Genomic DNA, 25,192 nt, shown 5'->3' with positions numbered 1-25,192 from the left:
CCCTGACTTGAACTGTTCTCTGCACACCCAAATATCCCGCAACTTCGTTCGGCACCATGACTCTCGCCGAGGAGCTCCGCTCGAGAAACTTCAGTACGGACCTGCCTTGTTTACAATGACTTATTCTTTGACATACGAAGCAAGGGATAACTAACAACTCATCACATAGGTATCTATGGACAATGGTTTGTAATGCTTTTCTCTATTTTCTTTCTCGCCCGCCGCTGCCCAACTGTGCGCCTTTACAACATTTGCGAAAACGAATGATGGTTGCCTGAATCTCTTGAGCACAGCGCTTGGCGCTGTCTTGAAAGGACCTGCTTCAGTTGCCGCCTTGGACAACCATACACTTTGAATGTTCGCGCATAGGATTTGGGCGTTTGCGACAACATTGGAGCTAGAAATATGGCGTGTAAAGGCAGTTTTGCTAATCGGTGTCTGACGTAGGACGGGCGTGATCTGCATCGTCTTGTGCTTGGCTCTCGGTATCGCCAACATCTTCTCGTTCGACGTCGTGATTATCATCTTTAGTGTTCTGTGCCTGTGAGCTTTCCCTTTTCTATCCTTACACTGATTTAGAAGCTTACAATACACAGCATCTCTGGTTTGATCCTCATCTTCGCCGAAGTGCCTTTCCTCCTCAGAATATGCCCCACATCACCAAAATTCGATGCATTTATCCGACGCTTCACCACAAACTGGATGCGCGCTGCAATGTATACAGTGATGAGTGTAGTGCAATGGCTCAGTCTTATCAAGTCCGCTACCAGTTTGATTGCGGCTGCCGTTTTCCTACTCATCGCCGGTTTGTTCTATGCACTGGCGGGTCTCAAGAGCCAGGAATTCGTCGGCAGCAAGACTTTGGGCGGCCAAGGTCTTGCGCAGATGATCGTCTAAGACTGGTCTGAAACGTGATCTATGAAATTAAGGTACGCCTTTCGCCTGTCATGCAGCTATTGTATATGTCGTCTTCAACATTCGTGCACTGCGCTCGAAAAGAGCCAGATGTTTTCTCATGCTAACCGATTCTGCTGCAGGTGACTGACATGGAATGGAAAAAGAGACGGCTAAAGAACCATCTCTGGGCTAAATGCGCCACGATTATGAATCGACTGTGCTGTTCTTGACGCTGCCGAGCAGGGTCTTGTACTCGTATAGCATACTGTTTTGAGAAATTGGAACCCCTACGGCTCAGGCTACTGAACTTTCTGCTCATGTGCCTTTATTGACTTTCTTCTTTGTGTCGTATTTGCAGTCCTGTTTTTGCTCTTAAGACTTGCTCGAAAACTGTTACAATGAGTTTTAGATGAATCATGTAATATTTACCATCTCGCCCCAGCGAATACCCGATTAGCATCCTGGCGATGAATGAATGGATTTGTTTGCATAGAATATGCTGTAGGGGCTGAGAGCTAAAGAAAAGCTTGTTCCATCGCGGGGAACAATAAAGGAACGAATGTTAATTGAAGTGATCTCCTATACTAGTAAACTAGTTACAATTACATGCAGGGATCAATTGTGCCCGAATCATCGTGCATAGCTGACTCAGCACCGGAGTTATCCCCAGATAAGATAAGCACAACTCATTCAAGCGAAAATCCTCAAAATTCGACTCCGCCGAAACAATCGAAATCCCACACGCCGACGCCGAACCGCTACGCCAGACGACGTGCCCCCTCTCCTCCCCACCCATCCTCCCCGACCGTTTGCCCGAAAATTTCCTACTCGTCGACAGACGTACTTCTATCGCAAAATGTCCTACGAAGAGCGCGCCAACGCGCACCCCAACCTGGGCGACGAGTCCGATGTGGAGGAGGAAGCGCTTGTCAACGACTACCGCGAGCAGGTCAACTTCGACGATGGCATGAGTGAGTTGGACAGAACGACATCCCTTGGAGGTGGTTCCCAGACGCAGGACCTCCAGGCACAGCTCGCTGCTGCTGCCACCCCGCTCGAGTACCAGGCTACTCTCGAGACCAAGTTCGCAAGCTACGACAACTACTGCAGCCTTTTCCACTACATCCTGAACTCTGAGGGTCCGGTTGAGCTCGAGGTTCCTTCTGTATGTACTCCTCCATCTGTCATGTGCGACGGGCTGCGGCTGCGGCTGCAGCTGTATTTGATACATGCTTCGCTGCCTTGACTTGCAATTGTGTGCGGTTGAATCACCGCGGTTGATACACTGTGCTAACTACCCCATCTTATTGTCAACAGTACTACTGGGCCTGGGATGTCATCGACGAGTTCATTTACCAGTTCGAATCCTTCTGCCGCTACCGCAACCGCGTCGCTCGCAGCGGCTCCAACGAGGAGGAGGCCCAGCTTCTCCGTGAGAACCCGAACACGTGGGGTTGCTACTCCGTGCTGAACGTCCTCTACTCCCTTATCCAAAGGTCCCAGATCAACGAGCAATTGGCTGCCATCAAGCGTGGTGAGGACCCCTTGGCGTTTGCCGGAGAGTATGGCTCCCGCCCTCTGTACAAGATGCTGGGATACTTCTCCATCATTGGACTCCTGCGTGTCCACTGTCTGTTGGGTGACTTCAGCCTTGCCCTCAAGACCCTCGACGACATCGAGATGAACAAGAAGGCCATGTTCGCCCGTGTCATGGCGGCCCACTTCACCACCTACTACTATGTCGGTTTCTCCTACATGATGATGCGTCGCTATGCCGATGCCATCCGCATGTTCAGCCACATCCTGGTCTACGTTTCCCGGACCAAGAACTTCCAGAAGGGTGGCAACAGCTACGATGCCATCGCCAAGAAGAACGACCAGATGTACGCTCTCATCGCCATCTGTGTCGCTCTCCACCCCACTCGCCTGGATGACACCATCCACTCCGCCCTGCGCGAGAAGTACGGCGAGCAGCTTAACCGCCTGCAGCATGGTGGCCCCGAGGCCCTTCCTCTGTTCGAGGAGCTCTTCCGTTCGGCCTGCCCCAAGTTCATCAGCCCCACTCCCCCCGACTTTGAGAACCCGGCCCTCAACGTCGACCCTGTTGACCACCACACCGCCATCTTTATGGATGAGGTTAAGAACACCCTGTACAACCCTACCATCCGCTCCTACCTGAAGCTCTACACTACCATGGACCTGAAGAAGCTGGCTGGCTTCCTGGAGGTCGAGCCCGAGAAGCTCCGCTCTTGGCTCCTCATCAACAAGCAGCGCAGCCGTCAGGTGCGCTGGGTTGAGGGTGGCCTTCTGGAGGGCGAGCCGGTCAACGCCAACGACCTCGACTACGCTCTGGAGAACGACCTCATCCACGTCAGCGAGACCAAGGCCGGACGCCGTCTCGTGGACTGGTACCTCAGGAACCTTGCTCGTGTCTACTAAGTCCGAGTACGCTACAGCGACCCCTTCTAGTGCCAAAACGCATATCCCCACGTCATTTCGACTTGAGACATGCGTCCGGTCTGTAACTAGACTCCACGAAGGGGTACTCAATCTCAGCAAGGAACCACGAGAGACACACTGAAGTGCAAACAGAAAGAAAGGGGATGTGTGGTCCAGGAGATATCATCAGCTGGGAAGGGGGATCGTTGGCAATCGAGTCCAAGTCGTGCTTTTTCGAACGGGTCATCGATTACCCTCTCACCTTTTGTGGACCCGTTCACTTACTCACGTCTTCCCTATCCCACCAACATCATGATTTTTTTTTATCTTATCTATTTGTTTATTCTGTCCTCCACTTCCCATATCTTGCTTCGATTGTCCATGCTTCTCATTACTCAGGGGGTTGGTCGCACAACCCTTTGACCATCCTGGTTATACGGGGTTGGGGTCGACAAAAATGATTCTTCTTTTCCTTTTTTGTTTTTCATTTGAGGAAATGTTCCAAGGCGTATCCCATTATGCTTGTGTTTGGTTTTGCTTCCGGTTCGACACGGTCTGGTCTGTGTGCATCGAGCTGTTTGTGTCTTAGCTAGCAGAGGACAGACAGGGATGTAGAATCCGCATGATGAAATAGATGATGACTTAAGCAAATATTTTCCATTCAAATTTTGTAGTCAAATAAGAAGAAGCAGGGCCTGGGGGGTATAGCATTACTCTATCTCATATTCTAGTATGATACACATATACAGTTCGGTTGGGTCCAGGAATGATAGACCTATCTAAGTAGCTAGGTCCTCATTCAATCCTGAACATCAAAACTAGTCCCGCACCCACAGTTACTTGTTGCGCGCGGGTTGTCCACAATCTTAAACTGACTTCCAATCAACTCCATCGTATAATCCACCGTACTGCCCGAAAGAAGCTCCAGCGATGGCTCATCCATGACTACTTTAGCTTCTCCGGCACCTGCTACCTCTGCCTCTCCCTCCTCAGGCTCGGCTGCGAAAACAGTGTCTTCCTCCGCGTCGATCTTGGATGCAGCCTCCAGGGACATCAGGTATTGAAATCCATGGCATCCGCCGCTTGTGACGGTGATGCGGAGATGGTGGTAGGGGTTTTCTTCCTTGGTGATGGAGGGGGATGAGGAAGGGTCTGTGATTTCGCGGAGACGCTGTTGGAGATATGTTAGTTCATGATGTAACCGGATTACTCTAGCAACTTGAAGAGCCAAAAAGAGGAAGGGATGTTGTTATCCCTCCTCTGGGAGAGAGGAGGAAAAAAATGAAAAAACATACAACAGAAGGGATTCGCTGGTGGTCACCCACCCAACTACTAACCTCCCGGCGTGTGGCTTAAGTACGGCTGAGCGGACGGGAAGCCCTGTTTTCCACACCCTGTGGTCGTATGTACTTGTTTAATACTTGAGAGGGTTCATATCGTGGCTAACAGTAGGCTAGCTCCGGTGATCCGGCGCATTTGCTTCCAATGTGCTTGCATCTCCGTTTTAACCTCCGAACGCAACTCAAGCCGTACCATCGCCACATTATCGCAATGCTCTTCGGAAGAGGTATACTATATGCAAGCAGGGACAGAAAGTGAATATTGTCTCAACGTACCTCGGCGGCCCTCGGCGAGATACTAATCAACAAGTCCTTTCCCTCTTCGTCAACTCTCGGGTTTTGTAGCACCTTGGTAGCTGATCGGATACTCGTGGTGGAAAAGGAAGAGCGTTGTCCGAAAGCGTCAAAGCGGAATACTGATCGCGGTGAGGATGTGCTCGCCCGGGGGCAAAGGAATCTAGGCCGGAGCGTGGATCGTTGGGAAACGGTATCGCAGAAAGATGCGGAGAAGCTCAATGTCGGCAACGTTGCCGGGGAAAGTGCAGAAACCGCGGTGCGAGGCGAATGAGAGCGAGAGAGCCGGCGGGCGGCTGTTGAGAGGATCGGACGGGACATGTTTGTCGTCATAGAGGAGAAAGTAGGTGTTAGGAAAGGCGAGTGAAGGAGGACTTTTGTTGAGGGAGAATAAAGACTGGATTGATAATATGATCGGAGGCTCGGAGCAGCCATCGAAAAGAAGGTATTATTGCCGTTAGTCAGAGGGTTCGGGATGACGCCATTGGTCGATCGGGGACCGGCAAGAAGTGGCAGAATCGAGATAAATCGCGGGGAACTTCATTGGCTTTGCGTGACATTTCCATGACTGTAGCTTTTTCTCCTTCTTCGCTGATGGTGTCTATGATTGTATAGTAGACGAGGATTTTGGGTATATTTATTCTTTTTTTCTTTTTGCCAGTACATAGTACCTCCACCATACCCAGGGAGCTTGTGAACCATGAGTTCTACACTTGCACATGAATCGAGCGTCAGCTCCCCGCTTTCCTACAAGACTGATAGCAATGCCTTCACCAAGGAATATGCAGAGTCTCTCGATGCACAAGATCCTTTGCGCGAATTCAGAAAGGAATTTATTATCCCTTCTAAAGTTGACTTGAAAAGAACGACCTTGGCAATTGACAATAGCTGTACGTATCGTAGCGCTGCTATATTGTCTCGATTTGACTAATCAATTGCCCTCTCATCTAGCCACTGATGAGTCTGATCCCCGATGTATATATCTCTGTGGAAACTCATTGGGCGTGCAACCTCGTAACGCCCGCAAGTACATTGACTATTATCTACGGACATGGGCTATCAAGGGCGTAACTGGACATTTTCTTCCGCACGAGGACCAGTTGCTCCCACCATTTGTTGACGTCGATGACGCCGGCGCGAAGCTCATGGCGCCAATTGTGGGAGCCCTGGAAAGTGAAGTGGCAGTGATGGGCACACTGACGGCGAACTTACACATCTTGATGGCAAGCTTTTACCGCCCGACCCAGGAGAGGTATAAAATTATCTTGGAAGGGAAGGCGTTCCCGAGCGACCATGTGGGTTTAGACCTGATCATCATTTGAGAAGCAATTGCTTAACCCATTGAGTATAGTACGCCATTGAGTCACAGATTAGACACCACGATCTTCGCCCAGAGGATGCTATGGTTCTTATCGAGCCGGAGGACCGCTTGAAGCCGGTTCTGCAAACGGAGCAAATTCTCCGAGTTATTGATGAACATGCCTCAAACACGGCGCTTGTGCTCCTTTCCGGTATCCAGTTCTATACAGGGCAGTACTTCGATATCGAGAAGATTACCGCGCATGCCCAATCCAAGGGGATCCTCGTTGGCTGGGACTGTGCGCATGCAGCCGGCAATGTCGACCTGCGCTTGCACGACTGGAATGTAGATTTTGCTGCGTGGTGTAATTACAAGTACCTCAACAGTGGTCCAGGTGGGATGGCAGCTTTGTTTGTGCATGAGAGACATGGCCGGGTCGAGATGGACAAGGTTGGCAGTGATGAGGAGCCATTCCGTCCGCGCCTCTCGGGCTGGTGGGGAGGCGACAAGAAGACTCGCTTCCTTATGAACAACAGTACGTAGGCAACTTTCTGCCACAGATTACTCAACAACTAACTGAGAACCACAGACTTCGTTCCGCAGACGGGTGCTGCAGGATTCCAGCTATCTAACCCTTCCGTTCTGGATATGAATGCGGTCGTGGCGTCGCTTGAGCTGTTCAATCGGACCTCGATGGCCGAGATTCGTCAAAAGTCCTTGAACGCTACTGGCTACTTGGAACATCTCCTTTTGAACTCTCCTGCAAACTTTTCTACTGGGAAACGACCTTTCTCCATCATTACGCCTTCGAACCCAGCAGAACGTGGTGCGCAACTCAGTCTGCTATTGGAACCGGGACTTTTGGATAGCGTCTTGGAGACACTAGAAGAGCACGGAGTTGTAGTCGACGAAAGGAAGCCCGACGTCATCCGAGTTGCACCAGCACCTTTGTACAACACGTATACGGAGGTGTGGGAGTTTTGCCAGATCTTCTTTGAAGCCTGTCAGAAGGCTTTGATGTCACGAAAGTAAGCAACAGAGAGATGAGTAAGTTGGGTTGCCGAATCTGGATTGATATTGCGTATATGTCATCTTGAATATATAATGTTATTTATGTTTAATAGTTGTGACACTGGACAGACATGGACCAATCTACATATTACCTACTATATATGAACATATTTATTACCATCAGATTAAGGTCTTGAAGCACCCGACACCACTACCCCTCTATATGATAAGCTATACATTAGTAGTGCCAACCTTATCATATCCAATTACCATAGCAGCTCCCTTCCAGGTGACTATAGCTTCATATTTCTCAATTAACACAGCATCGAACATACACTCATCCCGAAACGATCATCCCAATCAACCAAAAGCAAAGTAAGCACGCTCCAACGGTTGCCGTTCCGACTCCCAAGCCAGCCAATCCGATCTCGTAGTCCTGTCGCAATGTAGTATTAGCAATGAACAATAACCAACCAAGCGCACATTCCACGCGGCAACGAGCACAAGACACGGGCACCACATACGGCAAAAGTCCCATCGCATTAACCTTCCAAATACCCAAGCACAACAGCACCAGCTGCATCACGACATATATCGCCTTCACACCCAGAAGCTTCGCGCGCGTGCCCTCTGTATCGAACTTGGCGAACACCGTGTTGGTATTGATCAGGCCCTGGATGGGGCCCTTGAACAGCATAAACACCATCATAATACTGAAGATCTGTAAACTGTTTCCGGACATGTACATCATGATCGCGTTCATGGGGATCTGCTTCGAGGGAGCGAGAGCAATTTCCCATGCTTTCTTGAGCTTCAGGGTATCGGTTTCGACGGGTTTTGACGGGGCGGAGGTGGCTGAGGACTGCTGGGCGCGGTTCTGGAGTGGAAGTGAATGTTCGCGTTAGTATGGAGCTGGGTGCGAATAAGGGGATGGGTATAGTAATCGGCAAAGAAAACGTACGGTCTTGCCAGTCAATTTCCTGGAGAAGCCTGGAGGATCAGGGATACTGGTAGCCTCTTTGGATGGGCGTGGCATGGGGGTGTTCATTCTCACCACCCATTGCGGCGGCGGTGGAGGGGGTAGAGAAACCATGGTTGGACTGTGAGAGTCGAAAGAACTCTCAGAGTATTTAGCTTCTCTGTGCCTGGGAGATATTGAGGAATAGAGAGGTAGCGAAAAAGGTTGATGCCGCAAGCCAGGCCGAGCTTGGAGATGGAGGAGGGAGCGATTAGAGTGACGATGATCCGGCCGGAATCGATGGATGGATTTCTCCACCAGCGCGGAGTTGGCGGCCCCCGATCCACTCCTGATTCTCACGCTGCCTCTCCAACAAAGTTGCTCCAGTCGACGTCGGTTTGGATTTCACATCCATCAAGGACAGAGAGAGGGAGATAATCTGGGGTTATATTAATTGAGATAGGTAAGTACATTGTCGCGCTCTCAAACAGATTCATCCCCCCCTGTGTGCCTTGACGCTAATGAGTCTAGTCTGCCCCCCTCCGATGCAATTGAAGCTTCGGAGCAGCAGACCAACCAAGCCAATTAGTCTACCGATCGAGTGCCCCTTGAAGCTCTCCGACGTCCGTGAACGATTTCCTTGACGATATCAAGACGAGGTCTTTTGTGTTTATTCGTGACAACAAACTGGGTTAGACGATTGGAGGATTGTGAACCTGCACCATGAGTTCCAGCGGGGGAGATGCGAAGTTGTTCGCCAGGGTGAGTACTTTGATGTGCATTGGCACTGCTCTCCTTCCTGCCGCTCAATCGGACCATCCATACATGACGTGCAAGAGCCCTTTGGCCGTGTGCCTATCTTCCCGTGCTTCCCCTCATGCCTGTTCCCCTTGTTCACATGAATCAGCGCTGGCTTTGTCTTTTCCTTCTGCGGGGGATCTTGTTCGCTATGCTCCTCATGCTGCTTCCTCAGAATCCCCTCCTCCTGGCTGGCCCCCAAATTCCCCCCCTAGTTCGGTCTACATCCTTACCTTATCATGTTTCTCAGCGTGGTTCCGTATACAGCGCAATATGGCTCACCATTCTCTCGTTCCAAACAGGGCAAAGTCGCCGAGTTGCGACAGGAGTTGAACAGTGGGGGGAAAAAGGACAAGAACCATTCGGCCAAGAAGATCGCGCTCAAGAAAATCGTCGCCAATATGACCATGAGCAATAATGATATGGTCGCTTTGTTCCCCGACGTGATCGGCTGTATGAACTTGCCCAGCCTGGAGATCAAAAAGATGTATGTCTCCGGGACGATGTTGTATCGCGTCTTATGTGGGGACTAATAGTCTCTCCTCTCTCACTACAGGTGCTTTCTGTTCCTCGTCAATTACTCGAGAGCGAAACCCGAGGTTGCGCTCAAGGCTTTGCCGTTCCTCATCGATGTTGGTGTTCTCCTTTACGTCTAGGGATGTGACAGCTAATCTGAATATTCCAGGATATGGAGGACTCCAACCCTCTCGTGCGTGCCCTGGCACTACGGACCATCTCCTACATCCATGTCCGCGAGTTTGTCGAAGCGACAGTGCAGCCGGTCAAGCGACTGATGAGCGATATGGATCCGTACGTGCGCAAGACCGCCGCTTTCTGCGTCGCCAAGCTCTACGAGCACGATAAGAAGATGGTCGAGGCGTCGGATCTGATTGATCGGCTGAACAGCATGCTCAAGGATGAGAACCCGACGGTGGTTTCTAGCGTCCTGGCCTCCTTGGTGGACATCTGGGGTCGCAGTGAATCGATCTCTCTGACTATTGACTACACCAGTGCCTCGAAGCTCGTTTCGATCTTACCAGACTGCTCTGAGTATGTGTCTATGCTTCTGTGTCTGATGCAGGTTAACTGACATTGTGCAGATGGGGCCAGTCTTATATCCTCGAGGCTTTGATGTCCTATGTCCCTCAAGACTCCGCAGAATCCCTGTTGCTGGCAGAGCGAATAGCCCCCCGCCTGTCGCACTCCAACTCTGCCGTTGTCCTAACCTCTATCCGCGTTATCCTCTACCTCATGAACTACATAGCCGACGAAAGACATGTCACCTCCCTCGCAAAGAAGCTATCACCACCCCTTGTCACCCTTCTCTCCAAGCCACCAGAAGTACAGTATCTGGCCCTCCGAAACGCCATCCTCATCCTGCAGAAGAGGCCCGAAGTGCTCCGCAACGATATCCGCTGCTTCTTCTGTAACTACAACGATCCGATCTACGTTAAGGTCACCAAGCTGGAGTTGATCTTCATGCTGACCACCAAGGAGAACATTTCCGTGGTTCTTGCAGAACTCAGAGAGTACGTGGGTCCTCCCCTCCTCTAACCCTAACTACTAACGCGTCCATAGGTATGCGACTGAGATCGACGTCCACTTCGTGCGCAAGGCAGTGCGTGCCATCGGAAAGCTCGCCATCAAGATCGAGTCCGCCGCAAAACAATGCATCGACACCCTGCTGGAACTGGTCAACGCGAAGATTCCCTACATCGTCCAGGAGGCGACGGTTGTGATCCGCAACATCTTCCGCAAGTACCCCAACCAATACGAGAACATCATCGGCAACGTGATCCAGAACATCGACGAGCTCGACGAACCCGAAGCCAAGGCCGCCATCATCTGGATCATCGGCCAGTACGCCGACCGCATCGAGAACTCCGACGGCCTCCTCCAGGACTATCTGGCCACATTCCACGACGAGACCGTCGAAGTCCAACTTGCCCTCCTTACCGCCACCGTCAAGTTCTTCATCCAACGTCCTACCAAGGGCCAACAGCTCGTCCCCCAGGTCCTAAAATGGTGCACCGAAGAAACCGACGACCCGGACCTCCGCGACAGAGGCTACATGTACTGGCGTCTGCTATCCACCGACCCCAAGACCGCCAAGCAGATCGTCATGGGCGAGAAGCCCCCCATCAGCGCCGAAAGCGAGAAACTCGACTCCCGCACCCTCGAGGAACTCTGTCTCAACGTCGGCACTCTCGCCACCGTGTATCTGAAACCCGTCCAACAAGTCTTCCGCTCCGCGCGCACAAGACGCCTACAGTACAGCCCTGCCCTGCAGAAACCGAAGGAAGAACCCGGCACTGCTGTCTGGCAGTTCCCCGCCCCGAGTCAATCCAACAGCCCCACCGCCGCCATGGCTGCCAGCGCATCTGCCCCCAGCGATATGAACGCAGCCGTTAGCGCCGCCGACAGCTACTTCAACAGTGTTGGCACTCAGCAAATGGCTGCGCTGGACCTGGGCGGTCGCGAAGACGGTGGTGTTGGCGGTGGTGGCGCCCCCCAGACGCAGTATGTCGTTACTCAGAACCAGCAGCAGGTGTATCAGCCGCAGCTGGCGGGAGGAGCAGCCACGGGCGAGTTGTTGTTGCTGTAGTTGTACTGGTTGTAACATTCTGTATTCTTTCTTCTTCTCCTGCTAGATAGGTTCTTAATTCTTTTTGGAGCGGTTTATCAATTGTTTCGCAGGCAGGGACTTGTGATGTATTCTGTTTTATTGTCCTTGATGCTTGGATATGTAGGTAAATATGCATTTGTTAGAGCATGAATAATATCCTAAAAACTTGGTATATGATACATAGATAGCATGTTGAGAATAGATATGATGAGAAAGGAGGATGACTGCATCCATATCGTGCTTCCAGAGCACAGCACACCTTCCATCCATCCCATAATCATCATACGAAGCCAACGACATTCATGAAAAAACTAACTAAGAAAGTAATAATTAATCCTCATCCAAGCGAGCTAACCCGCCCCGACTGCGCTTAATCCGCTCATCCAGACTATCCTCCTGAAGCTGTTTATGCAGCCCCGACACAAAGCGACCCTTCTCCGAGCGATGTTTCTCATCTTCCTCATGCTGCTTCGCTTCAATAGCAGTGACCTCCGCAATGCGCTGTCGCCGAGCATCCTCCATCTCGCTCGCGTTCGCTTGCATCTCTGCTAGTTTGCGTTGCCGTTCTTCCTCTTGCTGCTTGCGCTTCTGCTCGGCTTCTTCAGCGTTGGGCTTGCCGCGGCTGTACGTATCTCTGTCTCGGGGACGGTAGTCTCTCTTGTTGTCTTGATGGTAGCGACTGGATCGGTCGCGGTCGCGGTCGCGGTCTCTGCGGTCACGCTCACGGTCCCTGTCTCGAGAATCTCTGTATCCATCGCTTTCTCTCCGATCGTCGCTGCGCCGTCTGTCAGAGTGGTGGCGATCCGCAGGGGATCGATCTCGCCGGTCATATCGATCTTCACGATCACGATGCTCCCGATGTCTGCTCGAGCGGTGATAGTCTCGATCACTATCCCTCCTATGGTCCCTCTCACTCCTCCTCTCCTTATCCCTACCACCACGATCACGATCATCTCTCCGCCTCCTCTCCGGCGACCTCGACCTATGCCTCCTCTCCCTCTCCCTCTCCCTCCTCCTCTCCCTATGCCCATCCCTATCCCTCTTCTCCCCCCCGCCCCTCGAAGAACCTCCCCCCTTCCTAACCTCCTCCCTAACCATCCCCTCCAACGCCGCCTGCTCCCTCTTCCTAATCTCCAAAAGCGGATCAGCCAACACCTTGGCCATCGTATCCCTCGAATCCACCACCGGCTGCTGCACTGCACTACTCCCACCCCCAAGCGACGCATTAAACTCCGCCCCCTTCTTCAACCCCTCCGTCTCACCCCCTTCCTTCTTCAACAGAATCCCATCAATCCGTCTCTTCCCCAACAGATACCCCTCCATTTCCTCCGCGTACATACCCCCAGCTGCCCCTCCGGACCCAGGTTCCTGATACATCCAGTCCACGCGCTGGATCTGCTTCGGTTTCCCGGTCCCTTCTTGTAACCGTTGAAGTTCTTGGATTTGTCGCTCTTCGTCGCGCTCGCGGCGGAGTTGGTCGATTCGTTTGCGCTCTTCCAGCGCGCGTTTTTCTTCCGCCCATACGCGCTCTTGGTTTCGGAGGAGGGACGGGTGCCATGATCTATTTTTTGGGGTTGTTGTGTTAGTGGAGAAGTGTGGTTGGGGGAGGGATGGGGTTTGCTTACTTCTTTAAGTTGAGGTCGCCACCCATTTTGTCAAAGGGGGCTGGATATCCAGCTGGTTGTTCTTGGTGTTGTTTTTGTGTGGATTGGGAGTTGTAGGTGGATGGGGGAGGAAGTGGTAGGTGTGAGAGATGGTGATGGATGGAGGTGAATTCCCGATAGGGAAGTATTGTATTGCCACTCACTGCGGCTGTCTAACTTGCCGGTTTCTGCCTGAGGCATCACTATACATGCTACGTTTGAACGGAGTATTTCTATACTTTACAGCAAAAGCATGTTACATAAAATGTATTCGCACTATGCAGTAAACAAATGACAGATTAAGCACATATGGATAACATCAATAGGTACATACAACAAGAATGTTAGTTAACACATCACAGAGGCAATCGAGGTTTGTCCGCCTGCGGTCCATGTACCAGCGGCATTAGATATACCAGAATCAAATCATTTACTCGTCTCCGCTCGTCTCCACTCTTCACAGAACTTCAAATATTTCATACTGTACCTATTTCTCCCAGCCCACATAGCTACGCGGCATCACTCGCCACACCTTGCATTCGCCACTGCGGAGGTCGTTGAGCTTGAAGCTCTCCATCTTGACCTTCTTGCTTTCGCGGCCCTGCTCCCAAGCACGGATCTTCTTCTTGGTTCCGTCCCAGTCAACCACAATGGCCACGTGGTCGGGCTTGCCCACTTCCGCACTGTACTTCTGGTGCATCGTGCCGCGATGTCCCTGGAAGCGTGCGTTGCGGAAGCTGACGATATCACCGGCGCGGATCTCGTCGTTCTGCTGTACAGAAGCGTTGGCTAGATTGGAGTAGACCAAAGCGCCATAGGCACGTGTTCCAACCGGCTTGAGAGCATCCGACAAGGGACTGAGCACGTGCTGGACGAGGCCAAACGGAGTGCCGTCGGCAACGGTGGTGTTCTGAATGGAATTGGCCGTGGAGGCGATGCGAGTGCCAATCTGCAGATGTGCGTTCTCAAGTTGGTCCTGACGAGGCTGGATAGGAGGAGCCTCGTGGCGCTGCTCAAAGGCAACATCCGTGGGATTTCGAGCGTCGAAGTTGACCGTAATCACCGTTTGCGAGTGGTCCATGAAAAGAACGTAGATGTCTTTGGTCACCATAGTCTTACCACCTCTCTTGGAAGAACTCGACTCCTCGAATTCAAGCAAGATGTCCTTGCGGTTCTGGAACACGGGAGGGGGGGTATTGTGCTGCGTCCACCAGAGCGTGTTCTCTGCCAGGTCTACGTCCATGGCGATGAAGCCTTGGTCGGCGGACGGACGACTGACATCCATGGACCGCCGCATGCTGGGCTGCGCTCTGGGGACATCAAGCGATGCACGGTTGCTACGCGGCGTGGGTGGGGGTAACGTGGGAGGCGGGGGTGCCATCGAGGTTCTCTTCTCAGACTGAGAGAATGTTGATTCGTGGTGTGATTGGACGGGCGAAGCTTCATAGAGCTCCTCCGATTCTTCGTCCGCAGGCTGGGAAGGGACAACAGGAGGTAGCTGCGGCGGTCCAGCGGGAACAGGTGGAGGCCCCCTTGGGGTAGGCAGTCCATGTTGCGGGGCATTGTAACGGTATGGATCATACTCTTCATCACCACCTCCAAAAGACAACTCTCGGTGGGGAGGAGGAGGAGGGGGTCCGCGGGGGGAATCTATAGAGGCCCTGCCCGCACTCTTGGGAGGCTGAATTGGGGGCGGAGGAGGGACTGCCCTAGGGGCATTTGGGGGAGGCGGAGGCGGAAGACGAGTTTGTGGCGGGCTCCGAGGAGATTGAAGTGAATGGTCGTCGGTAGTCGTCCCCTCGTCGAAACTTGAATCACGTCCATGAGATTTCAGTGCGTCCTTAAACTTGGCACCGGATGCAATGTCAGTGTCGTAGTCGCCGTCATACTCGGTGACCTCGCCCTCCACCTCTTCGCCCGCTTGGCGAGACTGTGAGGTCACACTGGTTCGACTGTCGGCAGTCGACCTCCGGCGAATATTAACGGGCGGTGGGGGAGGAGCTGCTCGACTCTGAGCCGGGGCGGGTGGGTTGCCTGGAATAGGAGGTGGAGGTCGGCTAAGTCTCTTATCTGCAGGAAGTGTGGGCGATTTCGGGGAGGTGACATCGTATGTCGACGAGCGGCGAGAGTCTAGATGATCGGGGAGCGGAGGAGCAGGAACAGGTTGGCTTGCAGACTGATCGGCTGCCGCAGCGTTTAGCGAGAGATTCTTAGTATGCAAGGAGAGCTCATCGTCAGACTCTTCGCCCGTGTCAGCAGGAGCAACGCCCTTAGGGGTGGTTTGATCTATCCCAGGTCAGCATGCGTAGCAAAGGACACTGATACCGTGGAGAACTTACGTCCGGGAACAGGGGGCGGAGACAGAGGCGCATCGTGAGGGACAGGAGGTGGAACTGGCCGTGTTTCGAGTGGCGGAGGGGGCGGAGCCGCGCGCTCTGTGTTAGAGAGAATAGTTAGATGGTATGCTAGGATCATCAATAACTTATGCTCGTACCTAAAGGCGCAGGTGGCCTGTCGGTGGATGTACGCCGGGGAGGTTCTTCCTCTACCACATCTTCGACATCAGGGACCTCATGCGGAGGATGCTGCTCTGTCACAGGGCTCGTCTGAGCTTCCTCCTCCTCCTTCTCCACGCTTGGTGTGGCAGCAGGCTTGGCCACGTTCATCCCCGGCAGAGCCATGATCGGCACTGGAGGGGCAGCAGCTGGGCCGGATCGTTCATACTCCCCGCTAGGTCTCTCGGCTTCCACGGGTGCCTTTGGCTTCCGCGGAGCTGCAGCCGGACGAGGCATGCCACCAGGAGGCCCGAAGAAGCCCATCATACCCATTCCACCGCTCATCTTGGCCATTCTTTCGCGGAGCTCCATCTTGCGCCTGACTTCGGGGTCTATCTCTTCCTCCTCCTCCTCCTCCCCTTCTTCTTCCTCCTCTGCACCTTCATCAACCTGAGCTTCACGTTCTTCGGCTTGTTCCAGCTGCCGAGATTCTGCTTGAGCTTCGTGCTGAACCTCCGCCCGGGCGCGCTCGTCATAATCCTCCTTGCTCGTAGACGTCTCCTCCGCATCTTCCGTATCAGCGGCGGCTGAATCATCGGCATCGTTGGTATCGCTGACGAGCTCCCGCACTGGCGGAGGGGGCATAGCTGCTGGCGGGGCTGGCGGGTGAGCGGCTTTCACCGTCTCAACACTGTGGTCTCTCTCAGGCTCGCCAGATGGGGTGCTCTCGGTCGGCGGTTCTTCCGCAGGCATCGCTTCTTCGTGAGACTCGGTGCGCTTCTTGGGAGGAGGGCGCTTGGGCTTGTCCTTCTTCTGAGCGGCTTCAGCGTGACGAGCAGCTTGCTCCATCTGCTGTTTCTGCAAGAGAGCGATCCGCTCCTTCAAGCTTGTCGGCTTGGGCTGCTCCTCTGCACCTTCCTCCACGCCTCCACTGGACAGTGGCCGAGTCTCGGAAACGGGCGGCTCCTTCGCCAGACGTTCTTGGACCTCTGGATCCTCCTCCCTCCTGTAGATCTTGCGGGGAGCCTCACGGGGCGGGGGTACGTATGCATCTCTACTGGGAGGTGCCGCAACGAACGGCTTCTTGACGAAGGAAGTGGTCTGGCCGCTCAAACCACCCGGCTTGAAGGGTGCAATTGGGGGTGCGGCGGGTTTGTTGAAAGCAGCAATGCGATCCCTGAACGATGACCCCGTCGGCTTCTCCGCAACGGCGGGAGGTGGGGGCTTGGACGAGGGTTTCGGAGCCGGTTCGCTGATGTCATTTGCAGGGAATTGAGGAACCGGGGCAGGAGCCGGGACAGGCGCTGGCTTCGGGGACGAGGGGAGCTCACGGGTTGGTGACGCCAACGCAGGAGGCGGCGATTGAGGAGGTTGGGGCACAGGTGCAGGTGTATCCTCCACTTCGGGTTCCAGGGAGCGCGGGGGCTCAGTCGTAGGGGACTCGACAGCAACAGCGAGCTCTGGAGGAGGCGGCCCGGGAGCGACCTCTGGTTCTCTCTTCGGTCGGCTCGGACGTGTAGGCCGCGGAGGAGCTGGGGGTTCATATCTTTCCACGAAGTTCTTGGGGAAAATACCCTCTCGCTTGTGCCCCGACTCGTCGGTATACTCACCAAAGTACCATTCTGCGTCTTCCACCGCCGTCACGGTTACAATCTGGCCGATGGCAAAATTAAGGTCGTCATCGTGGTCCGAAGCGTATTCGAAGACCGCTTTGACTGTGAACGGCGGACTGGACATCTGGCAAGTCGAGACGCTGTCACAACGGACGTGGTGGTGGTGGGGGGTAGATTGGGGAGCGGAGCGAGAGGGAGGCTGGCGGAATGCAAATGACACGGCAGAACAATAATAATTGCAGGTAGTGGAGCACTAGACTGGAAAGCGTCTAATGCAGACAGACATGTGCAGTGCAGATATGCTTAACAGCGGGGTTTTGGAAGGTAAGCCGGTATGCTTCGGAGGGAGCAAAAATAACAATAATAATATGTCAGCCTGTTGGACTGACTGACGTAGTCAGAGAGCTTAGTACCTCCGGAGATCGGAAACACCGCAAGGGGGAGGGGGAGTGGAGGAGGAGGGGAAGAAGAAGCAGTAAAGAAAGAGAAATAACTTACTGCAGGGTAAAAGACAACAATGTCCAGAGAGACGGGAGAATATAGGAAATTAATGCACAAGGGAAGGAAGACAAAAGGAAGGAGTGGGATGGGGGGGAGGTGGGTGTGGTGTTGGAAAGGGAGGAGGGAAGAGGGAGAGTTGGAAGAGGAGGGACGGCGAGAGACACAGAGAGAGAGAGACACTGAGCACAACGACTGCTCCTACTGACAAGTACTACGACGACGACAACGACCACAGTACTAACTTAACACTTCACAACTCTTCTTGCCTGGCGGGACACTTGCTCCACTCCCGCTGCGATCGGCAGCTAATAAGATTGAACAGCCCGTCAGACACCAAAAGCCAACACAAAAACTTACGATGGAACAGCTGCCTGAGGGCCGTGGAATTAATCGCGGTGGTACATCATTGCTATTTACACTGAATTGTAGCTAGAAAGTACTACTACTATACTAATACTACTACTACTACTGGTGGCGTCCCTGATGCAGCTTATATTTCCCTCCCCTTAATCAATCCTGCATGCACCATGTAAAGTCATTGTTAAACCTGCCCTTCCTTAACTACTTAAAGACCCTCCTTGTTATTACGTATCCGTAGCTTGCCGTCTTGAATCCGGGGTTTTTGCCTCCCTGCCGACCCGAACAACCTTGGAACTTTGTCTTATCCATCCAACCTTCCCATCCATTCCACCACTATCTTACTCCTCACCAATACTACACTTTTTCTCCACCACAAGTGACGCAGACTTTTACAATATTTCCCGCTTTCTGACCTGTTCCATTCGGAATATCTGCTGGAATGTCCTCTGGACGGCCAACCCCAATTTTGAAGACATCTCTTCCTTCGATCCACGCAGCGACCGCTGCATCTGGCCCCTCCAATTCCGCCCCAAACCGTCGGGCGTCACCTTCTAAACCCCCTCAAATGCCTCAACAGCAACAGCAGCAACTACCTAGCTCAATTGCAAACCGGACAGATGTCGATCCGCGCCATCTAGCTATCGCCTTGCATCATGCGAATCAAATTCAAGCCCAGAAGGACACAGAGGTCCTGATTCTCGACCGCATTCTGAGACTCGTTGAACTTCCGTCCTCCCGTTCGGCAGATCCTGCATCACCCTCCCCCGACGATGTTCGGGAGTTCAAGTCCGCCTTAGTCCCCTTTCAACCCGCCGACTACGATAATCTGATCGAGGAGAGGAATATCGAGGGTCTCTGTGGCTACGGCCTATGTCCTCGAGAGCGTCGCAAGGAAGATGGTAGAGGCTCGTTTCGCATAACGTGGGGTGCGAAGGGAAGCGGGCGGGGTGGCCGCGGCCGCGAGATGGATATCGTTCCCAAAGAGAAGCTCGAGATGTGGTGCTCAAATGAGTGCGCCGAAAGAGCCATGTACATCCGAGTACAGCTGGCCGAAGAACCAGTCTGGGAAAGAAGGGCTGACGATGCGCGTGGCAAGCATCTCGTCTTGCTGGAGGAGGCCAGGGCGAAAGAAGGCAAGGGCAAGATGAGAGATCCCGTCTCTATCCGCGACGTTGCCGGCCAGTTGGACAGTATGCACTTGGAGAAACTACGAGGCCCTGGCGATATGGCAGATGACATTGCACGACTCTCCGTCCGCGACGAGGCTCGTTCACGAGAACTGGCCATGGAACGAGGAGATGCGCATCCTGCCCTCTATACTGGCAGAGTGGATATTCAGGTCCAAGAGAACGATAACCCCCGCGGGCCAGCGAAAGCACCGCAGATGCGTCCTGGAGACGAGAAGGGAGGCTCCATCGAAGGATATGTTCCTCATGAGAACTAAGATGCTTTGGCGCATGGCATTATGAGGCGTTTTGAACAAAGGTTGATACCCCGATAAGATAGCGTGTCAGATAAGAACCAAATCAATGGCTTATGACTGTATAGTCTACGATATCGACTCTCCGTAGTCCGGCATGTCCAACAGACAGCCGTCCCCCGTAGAATCTCCTACGAGACATCCGGCCGTAAGACCAGACGAGGGAATAAGATTGGCAATCAAGCATCATCCCCATCAGGGGAATCAGCGACACCTTGTTTGACAAAATTCGTGTTCATTTCTCATCCGGGACTGTCTCTAAGCTAAATCGATAGCTGGGTGAGCCAACCAGAACAAGCATGGGGGGAAACGCCATGGATCGACCGAAGACAATCAGAACTTTTTCATTTTCCGTTCAACGGCGCAATGATCTACCGGTAGCGACGGGGGCGCTCCTGAGCCTGCTGCTGGGAGACGGGGATGACGTTGACCTTGAGGTTGTCGAACTAAAAGCACGATTGAGTTAGCCATTATACAATTCGAGGATAATTTTCATTGAGGGGAAAACGTACGCCCATGCTCTTAAGCAGGTCCTTGGTCTCAGAGTCGACGTCGAGCTGGCCGGACTCGGTCTGGGAAACATCCAGAGCGGAGACCTCAGGAACGTACTGATCCTTGCGCTCACGCTCCTCCTCCTGGAGCTTGAAGGAGATACCGCGGACAGGGCCACGCTGGATACGCTTCATAAGGTGGGTGGTGTAACCAGCGATCTATATCAAATTTCATATTAGCATATTGATTCCCTTTTCGGATATCACATTCGGAATTTCCGGAGTGAAAAAAGGGAGGTCACTAACCTTGTTGCGGAGACGCTTGGAGGCAATGATAGCGATCTCATCGCAGATACGCTTGTTGGTCTCGAAGTCGAGCGTCAACTTGGGGTAGTAACGCTCGATGACGACCTTAGCGGAACGCTTGACTGTCTATTATGGCGCGCATTTTCGTTAGAATTGATATTCTTTCTTTCCTCCATTATTGCGGTCGTGTATGCTCACCTTGGTACGGACGCGACCCATTTTGGCGGTTTGTTGCTGGCTGGATGGATGTTCGAAAGACCGTCCAAGTTGTTCTGATGTCTTTTGCTCCTTCAACTTACCCGGCCCTCGCTTAGGATGTGCGGGTCATGTGATGCCTATCTACCCTGATGTGACTGCCCTATTTGCGGTCACGTGAAGATACTGCCAAAGCGGTCGGTCGTTGTGCTGGATTATTAAGAGTTGATTATGTAACAAACTATGAAGATGGCTGGGTTGCTTTGGGTTATGCATGGAAGTTCGATCTATAGTGATAATGCTTACTGAGACATCTTTGATGGTTGCAATTTATTTATACTTCAAATGAGATGTAGCCGGCTTATATCACAAAGGAATGAGAACAAGTGCAAAGAAATAACTATACATTTACCATCCAGAAACCTATTCATACAGCAAAACTCTCTAAGTGGAAGATGGAACCTGTCTGACACATGAGACGAAACTTGTTTGGAATGCAACGCCAGTACTCTATGAGCCAAGGCTCTTCATGAGGTTCCGCGCAACCTCCTCGGTCTCTGCTGCGGCGTTCCGCTGTCTATCCAGTCTCGGGACCACGCGCTGGTCGCCGCGAGCCACGTCAGAGATGCTGTACGATCCGGGCTTCTTCTGGCTATCGATTCCGTAGGGGGCCTTAGCAGTGGCGCTAGCGCGGTAAGAGGCCAGGCCAATCTTGCCTTCCGAGTCGACAAAGGCCCGGATGGGCGTGGCCCAGTACTTAGCACCACCGGGGATAGAGGCGTCAAAGTAGGCAAGCCCAGCCGGAGAGTCCTGCTCAGTGAAGGTGACGGTGTTCAAGTCTTCCACGGCAATACCAGCAACACCCGCAATTGCCTTCGTGTTCTTGCCCTTCCGTCCTCTGGGGCGCAAGATACGTGCCTCCACTGGGCGTTGGTGAGCCTGGGGTCCATACTTGGGGTGGTTGTAGATCAAAGCATGCGATCTCGTGTAAGACAGACCCGCCGAGGGATGCGTCCTTGGAGGTCCGGATGCGACATACTCTGCGGAAGAGAGCTTGCTGCCGGGGGACTGGTAGTATGGGTTGTTGAGTCGGCTGCTCGGTACGGCCGGAGGAGACGGCAGATCCAGAAGCTCAAAGACAACAGGGCCGAGTGAGAACGGATCCGTGCGGAGTTTCTTGAGGTAACCCTGGAATTCTTCGTCGGTGATCTCGACAGGTCGGAGAGTTGCCAGATCCTGGCCGTTATCTTGTGCCTGCTTCCTTTGCTCGGCTTCGCGCTTGGCGACAAAATACTCGCGAAGCTTCTGTAAGATCTCGGGCTTGTTCTTGCGGACCTTCTTCAAGTATGCCTGGAACTCGGCCTCCGTCTGCCCGGCAAGCCAGGGCCCAGAGTGCCTGAACTGCCTCGCGCCGGGCTCCTTCAGGCCTTCGCTGGTATGTGTGTTGTCGACATGCGATTCGAATGGACTCTGGTGTCTGGGAATGATGCTGGTTCCGTAAGTGACTCTCGCGGGGAGCGAAACCGGCATGTTAAGCTCCTGGAATTTCTCCAGGGTCACCGTATGATCGGCCGCGGACTCGAAGTCCGTGATGTGTTCGAAGGTATCGAGTGCATTGACTCTGACCACGGGCCTGGAAGATCTTTCGGACGTCGATTTGGCGGGGAGAGGCCTCTTCAGACCCCAGTCACCCCTAGAAAGAGAAGACGATGGTGTGACGATGGACGCTCGGATAGGATGAGGAAGGGTTGCGGTCTCGGATTCGTTGACATTTTTCGAGGTCGGCGGAGTCGGGGGTGGCGTCAGAGCCTGTGGAAGAGCGAAAAGGCGAGACTTCCGCAGCAGATTTGCTGTCGGAGATAGCCTGGCTGTTGCCATGGCGGACATTGGGCAATGTGGTGTTTTGCGGTATTGTTCTATCTCCGGAGAAAGCTGGAGAAAACTTGGTTGCAATGCCCAAGGCGCGCCAAGCCACGTAATACGGGAAACTACAACTACATCTTGTGCAGCCTCTTTCTTATTTCAACGAATAGTAGCACTGCATTTTCAATTATCATTTCCATCCTATCCATAGTATCTTTCTTCCTGGTCCGGTTGTTCTTGAAATGTACATATTATATCCCAACATATATCACATCAGACGCCAATGGACAACAATGACTTAGCCGTGTCAGCAATGGACTCTTTCAATGTCCGGTATTGGATGCCCAAAACATCAACGGATCTCTTGTTGTCGTAGCCGTAGATGTCCGCCGGAAAATCACTCGGAATGTCCTTCGAGGGCAATTTATCTTCAAGTTCGGGCAGCGATTCTCGGACCACGTCTGCAATCTCTTTGTTTGTGTAATAACCGGCGGTGACAAAGAAACGCTGGCCACCGGCCTCTGGGACCTCGATAGCCCTAACATGCGCAAGTGCAACATCGCGCACATCTACCCAGAGGAATGTGAAGGATGGAGGAATGGCGTCCTTCCACTTTCCCTGAATCACGTCACGAACTTTCTGGTTCGAAGTGTTGATGGCGTCCAATGAGTTCAGATAATGCACAACTGGCCCAAAAACAAAGGGCGGGTTGATAGTTGCAATATCGAAGTTCGGCTTCTCCTTCTCTACAAAGTCCCAGGCTGCTTTCTCTGCAAAAGTCTGCACAGACGAGTCAGATTTCATTTCATGTAAGTCCAAGCATAGGGTCCTTCACATACCTTGCTCGCACGGTAGGTATTAGAGGAGATCAAGGCTTCCTCCCAAGTTACCGGGTTCCAATTCTTCTCGCTGTACGAATCGGCATGCTTCTTGCCATTGACAATCGCTGCGAATGAAGAAGTGATAACGACCCTCTTCACCGTTGGAGCATAGGCCTTGATTGCCTTCAGTATACCGGTTGTTCCCTTGATGGCGGGGTCCAAGAAGTCTTTCACTGGATCTTGAACATTGTGGTGAAAGGGCGATGCAGTATGCAAGACATAGTCGAATGGCGGGTCAGATTTGACGGCCTACACGAGCAGTGATTTAGTATTGAACGAAGCAAGCAACTTCATGGAAGCATTGGTGGTATGGGTCGGCATAACAGGGAGCCGTACTTCATCAAAGGCACCCTCTGCTGCGATATCCTTAACAATAACGTAGGAAAGCTTTTCTTTTGGCGTATTTGGATGAGCCTCTAGAATCCTTTGGCCCTTCTCCTCAGACCTCACGGTGACTACGGTGTCGAAGCTGCGGTGGCCAGGTTAGTGATATCATGGAAGCAATCTGAGCCATTGACTCTTACCCGTGCGCGAGCAGGATGTCAACAACGTGAGCAGCAATGAAGCCGCTACCTCCTACAAAAGAACCAGTTAGCTCTGTTGAAAACCATGTCTGAGAATCTGTAGAACTTGATACTTACCACTCAAGAGAACTTTGGGCATGGTTGCTATACTAGTTATACGGGGGGTCAAGTGATGGCTGGGTTCGTATACAGGGGCACTTGATGGGTCTGATTCAGTATCGTACCTAAGGAAAGTATGGCAGCACGCCATTGCCTTTATACTTACTCCGGACTGCTACCCCTCTTCAACCTGAACCGTCATATCCCCCACCGAGGTCCACTGTCGCCATTATCGTGCGGATGTGATAGGCTCCCGCCTCGATTACAAATCCCAGGGGACCGGAATTATGGTACTTACGTTGCAGGGTTAACTCCGACGAAATGTAAGCCAGTGAGGTGATTATTCCAGCTGGCCTCATTTTATGGCCACTGATCCGGTTACGGCAGGCGCTGGCTATTAAGATTGCCGAGGATCCTCACGGAAGGTGGATGATGCCCGTGTCCCTTATCCACTATCTACTGGCGGCATACCCCCCGGCCCGAAAGGGAGCTACTGCTTAGTACTAGTTACCCTGCGGTCTCGAATGTTGTCATAGAAAACAACATCTTACGCCATTCGACATTAGCCAATATCATCTGGTCATAGGCTATAATGTACAACGCTGCATTAAAGAGATCGGTCCGCATATCGTGACAAGATAAGGGGCTTCTCTATGTCTACTAGGCCCTTCCCAGATGACCTCTGGAAGCTAAATTTGTTGAATTGCATAGACAAATGCGAAGGTCTCAAGACGTCTTACTTCAGCTAAGCGCGGGGCGGAAGTCAAGCTTCTCAATGAGCCATTAAAAATACTCAACCACTACACATATACATCGTGTGGTAAGTGCCGGTCCTTGTTTCAGTTACACTAAAGCGCAAATACGTACTACACCCTCGATTTTGGATCTTCGGCCTATATAATATTCAGGGACAGGCAGCAAGATATCACATTCCAGGGCAAAGTATTTCATATCATTGGGAAGAGGCTCTAGGTCTTTTCGTCAGACACCACGTACATCATGGTACTTTTGTCGCTGTTCGCGCACAGGCAACTACTCAATTACCTGCTTACACTTGTACGGACGAAGCCAGGAAGCC

The 25,192-nt window shown here is 52.6% G+C and overlaps 12 protein-coding genes across 12 annotated transcripts; 5 read left to right on the top strand and 7 right to left on the bottom strand.

The window, feature by feature from the left end:
* Positions 1–56: 56 nt before the first annotated feature.
* On the top strand, positions 57–897 carry BO85DRAFT_442459 (Tvp18 family protein; the record flags this gene model as incomplete). The annotated part of the gene is made up of 4 exons (XM_025658841.1): positions 57–93; positions 170–185; positions 448–543; positions 597–897. The coding sequence occupies 4 exons, from the start codon at positions 57–59 to the stop codon at positions 895–897; spliced, it is 450 nt and encodes a 149-aa protein (XP_025511100.1).
* A 719-nt stretch (positions 898–1,616) lies between these two features.
* Positions 1,617–3,418, top strand: BO85DRAFT_158921 (putative eukaryotic translation initiation factor 3 subunit EifCl). Its single transcript, XM_025654218.1, has 2 exons — positions 1,617–2,062; positions 2,215–3,418. The coding sequence occupies exons 1-2, from the start codon at positions 1,754–1,756 to the stop codon at positions 3,334–3,336; spliced, it is 1,431 nt and encodes a 476-aa protein (XP_025511099.1). The 5' UTR covers positions 1,617–1,753; the 3' UTR covers positions 3,337–3,418.
* A 598-nt stretch (positions 3,419–4,016) lies between these two features.
* BO85DRAFT_472040 (HesB/IscA family protein) lies at positions 4,017–5,405 on the bottom strand (the record flags this gene model as incomplete). The annotated part of the gene is made up of 2 exons (XM_025662530.1): positions 4,017–4,507; positions 4,953–5,405. 2 exons carry the CDS (start codon positions 5,403–5,405, stop codon positions 4,136–4,138), a joined length of 825 nt encoding a protein of 274 aa, XP_025511098.1. The 3' UTR covers positions 4,017–4,135.
* Positions 5,406–5,540: 135 nt separating this feature from the next.
* On the top strand, positions 5,541–7,440 carry bna5-1 (kynureninase). Its single transcript, XM_025658265.1, has 4 exons — positions 5,541–5,860; positions 5,922–6,265; positions 6,322–6,805; positions 6,860–7,440. The coding sequence occupies exons 1-4, from the start codon at positions 5,671–5,673 to the stop codon at positions 7,300–7,302; spliced, it is 1,461 nt and encodes a 486-aa protein (XP_025511097.1). The 5' UTR covers positions 5,541–5,670; the 3' UTR covers positions 7,303–7,440.
* On the bottom strand, positions 7,430–8,673 carry BO85DRAFT_453262 (ER membrane protein complex subunit 4). Its single transcript, XM_025661016.1, has 3 exons — positions 8,243–8,673; positions 7,806–8,158; positions 7,430–7,717 (listed from the first exon to the last, which is right to left on the bottom strand). Exons 1-3 carry the CDS (start codon positions 8,372–8,374, stop codon positions 7,642–7,644), a joined length of 561 nt encoding a protein of 186 aa, XP_025511096.1. The 5' UTR covers positions 8,375–8,673; the 3' UTR covers positions 7,430–7,641.
* Positions 8,674–9,276: 603 nt separating this feature from the next.
* On the top strand, positions 9,277–11,896 carry BO85DRAFT_504850 (putative AP-2 adaptor complex subunit beta; the record flags this gene model as incomplete). Its single annotated transcript, XM_025664313.1, has 5 exons — positions 9,277–9,524; positions 9,594–9,669; positions 9,723–10,087; positions 10,138–10,566; positions 10,616–11,896. 5 exons carry the CDS (start codon positions 9,277–9,279, stop codon positions 11,640–11,642), a joined length of 2,145 nt encoding a protein of 714 aa, XP_025511095.1. The 3' UTR covers positions 11,643–11,896.
* Positions 11,768–13,419, bottom strand: cwc25 (U2-type spliceosomal complex subunit CWC25). Its single transcript, XM_025665379.1, has 2 exons — positions 13,289–13,419; positions 11,768–13,224 (listed from the first exon to the last, which is right to left on the bottom strand). The coding sequence occupies exons 1-2, from the start codon at positions 13,312–13,314 to the stop codon at positions 11,994–11,996; spliced, it is 1,257 nt and encodes a 418-aa protein (XP_025511094.1). The 5' UTR covers positions 13,315–13,419; the 3' UTR covers positions 11,768–11,993.
* A 374-nt stretch (positions 13,420–13,793) lies between these two features.
* Positions 13,794–17,538, bottom strand: BO85DRAFT_442452 (SH3 domain protein; the record flags this gene model as incomplete). Its single annotated transcript, XM_025658840.1, has 3 exons — positions 13,794–15,592; positions 15,646–15,741; positions 15,801–17,538. 3 exons carry the CDS (start codon positions 17,536–17,538, stop codon positions 13,794–13,796), a joined length of 3,633 nt encoding a protein of 1,210 aa, XP_025511093.1.
* Positions 17,539–18,473: 935 nt separating this feature from the next.
* On the top strand, positions 18,474–19,833 carry BO85DRAFT_453257 (Rtr1/RPAP2 family protein phosphatase). Its single transcript, XM_025661015.1, has one exon. It carries the CDS (start codon positions 18,841–18,843, stop codon positions 19,717–19,719), a length of 879 nt encoding a protein of 292 aa, XP_025511092.1. The 5' UTR covers positions 18,474–18,840; the 3' UTR covers positions 19,720–19,833.
* BO85DRAFT_453255 (40S ribosomal protein eS17) lies at positions 19,824–20,804 on the bottom strand. The gene is made up of 4 exons (XM_025661014.1): positions 20,751–20,804; positions 20,553–20,678; positions 20,268–20,465; positions 19,824–20,201 (listed from the first exon to the last, which is right to left on the bottom strand). The coding sequence occupies exons 1-4, from the start codon at positions 20,769–20,771 to the stop codon at positions 20,127–20,129; spliced, it is 420 nt and encodes a 139-aa protein (XP_025511091.1). The 5' UTR covers positions 20,772–20,804; the 3' UTR covers positions 19,824–20,126.
* A 258-nt stretch (positions 20,805–21,062) lies between these two features.
* Positions 21,063–22,663, bottom strand: BO85DRAFT_453254 (mitochondrial 37S ribosomal protein bS1m). The gene has a single exon (XM_025661013.1). The coding sequence runs from the start codon at positions 22,623–22,625 to the stop codon at positions 21,258–21,260; it is 1,368 nt and encodes a 455-aa protein (XP_025511090.1). The 5' UTR covers positions 22,626–22,663; the 3' UTR covers positions 21,063–21,257.
* Positions 22,664–22,770: 107 nt separating this feature from the next.
* Positions 22,771–24,529, bottom strand: BO85DRAFT_523732 (SDR family oxidoreductase). The gene is made up of 6 exons (XM_025665378.1): positions 24,281–24,529; positions 24,133–24,212; positions 24,016–24,067; positions 23,828–23,960; positions 23,450–23,740; positions 22,771–23,390 (listed from the first exon to the last, which is right to left on the bottom strand). Exons 2-6 carry the CDS (start codon positions 24,152–24,154, stop codon positions 22,884–22,886), a joined length of 1,005 nt encoding a protein of 334 aa, XP_025511089.1. The 5' UTR covers positions 24,155–24,212; positions 24,281–24,529; the 3' UTR covers positions 22,771–22,883.
* Between the last annotated feature and the right edge of the window lie 663 nt (positions 24,530–25,192).

Source organism: Aspergillus piperis (genome assembly GCF_003184755.1).
Source record: "Aspergillus piperis CBS 112811 unplaced genomic scaffold BO85scaffold_25, whole genome shotgun sequence".
Lineage (NCBI taxonomy): Eukaryota > Fungi > Ascomycota > Eurotiomycetes > Eurotiales > Aspergillaceae > Aspergillus > Aspergillus piperis.
The sequence above is the reverse complement of the archived record's forward strand: the minus strand, read 5'-3'. Positions and strand labels throughout refer to the sequence as shown.

Bases quoted from the DNA above. Each gene is read 5' to 3' on its own strand.
- cwc25 (XM_025665379.1), bottom strand. From the start codon at position 13,314: ATGGGTGGCGACCTCAACTTAAAGAA. The intron at 13,225-13,288 runs GTAAGCAAACCC...CCCAAAAAATAG, and splicing joins GGCGACCTCAACTTAAAGAA to ATCATGGCACCCGTCCCTCC.
- BO85DRAFT_158921 (XM_025654218.1), top strand. From the start codon at position 1,754: ATGTCCTACGAAGAGCGCGCCAACGCGCACCCCAACCTGGGCGACGAG. The intron at 2,063-2,214 runs GTATGTACTCCT...TATTGTCAACAG, and splicing joins TTGAGCTCGAGGTTCCTTCT to TACTACTGGGCCTGGGATGT.
- BO85DRAFT_453255 (XM_025661014.1), bottom strand. From the start codon at position 20,771: ATGGGTCGCGTCCGTACCAAG. The intron at 20,679-20,750 runs GTGAGCATACAC...GCGCCATAATAG, and splicing joins TGGGTCGCGTCCGTACCAAG to ACAGTCAAGCGTTCCGCTAA. The intron at 20,466-20,552 runs GTTAGTGACCTC...AATTTGATATAG, and splicing joins CCAAGCGTCTCCGCAACAAG to ATCGCTGGTTACACCACCCA.
- BO85DRAFT_523732 (XM_025665378.1), bottom strand. From the start codon at position 24,154: ATGCCCAAAGTTCTCTTGAGTG. The intron at 23,961-24,015 runs GTAAGAGTCAAT...TGGCCACCGCAG, and splicing joins GACATCCTGCTCGCGCACGG to CTTCGACACCGTAGTCACCG. The intron at 23,391-23,449 runs GTATGTGAAGGA...TCGTCTGTGCAG, and splicing joins ATACCTACCGTGCGAGCAAG to ACTTTTGCAGAGAAAGCAGC.
- BO85DRAFT_453262 (XM_025661016.1), bottom strand. From the start codon at position 8,374: ATGGTTTCTCTACCCCCTCCACCGCCGCCGCAATGGGTGGTGAGAATG. The intron at 8,159-8,242 runs GTACGTTTTCTT...CTTCCACTCCAG, and splicing joins GGAAATTGACTGGCAAGACC to AACCGCGCCCAGCAGTCCTC. The intron at 7,718-7,805 runs GTATGTGGTGCC...ACATTGCGACAG, and splicing joins AATGCGATGGGACTTTTGCC to GACTACGAGATCGGATTGGC.
- BO85DRAFT_453254 (XM_025661013.1), bottom strand. From the start codon at position 22,625: ATGGCAACAGCCAGGCTATCTCCGACAGCAAATCTGCTGCGGAAGTCT.
- BO85DRAFT_453257 (XM_025661015.1), top strand. From the start codon at position 18,841: ATGCCTCAACAGCAACAGCAGCAACTACCTAGCTCAATTGCAAACCGG.
- bna5-1 (XM_025658265.1), top strand. From the start codon at position 5,671: ATGAGTTCTACACTTGCACATGAATCGAGCGTCAGCTCCCCGCTTTCC. The intron at 6,266-6,321 runs GTGGGTTTAGAC...CATTGAGTATAG, and splicing joins AGGCGTTCCCGAGCGACCAT to TACGCCATTGAGTCACAGAT. The intron at 6,806-6,859 runs GTACGTAGGCAA...TGAGAACCACAG, and splicing joins TCGCTTCCTTATGAACAACA to ACTTCGTTCCGCAGACGGGT.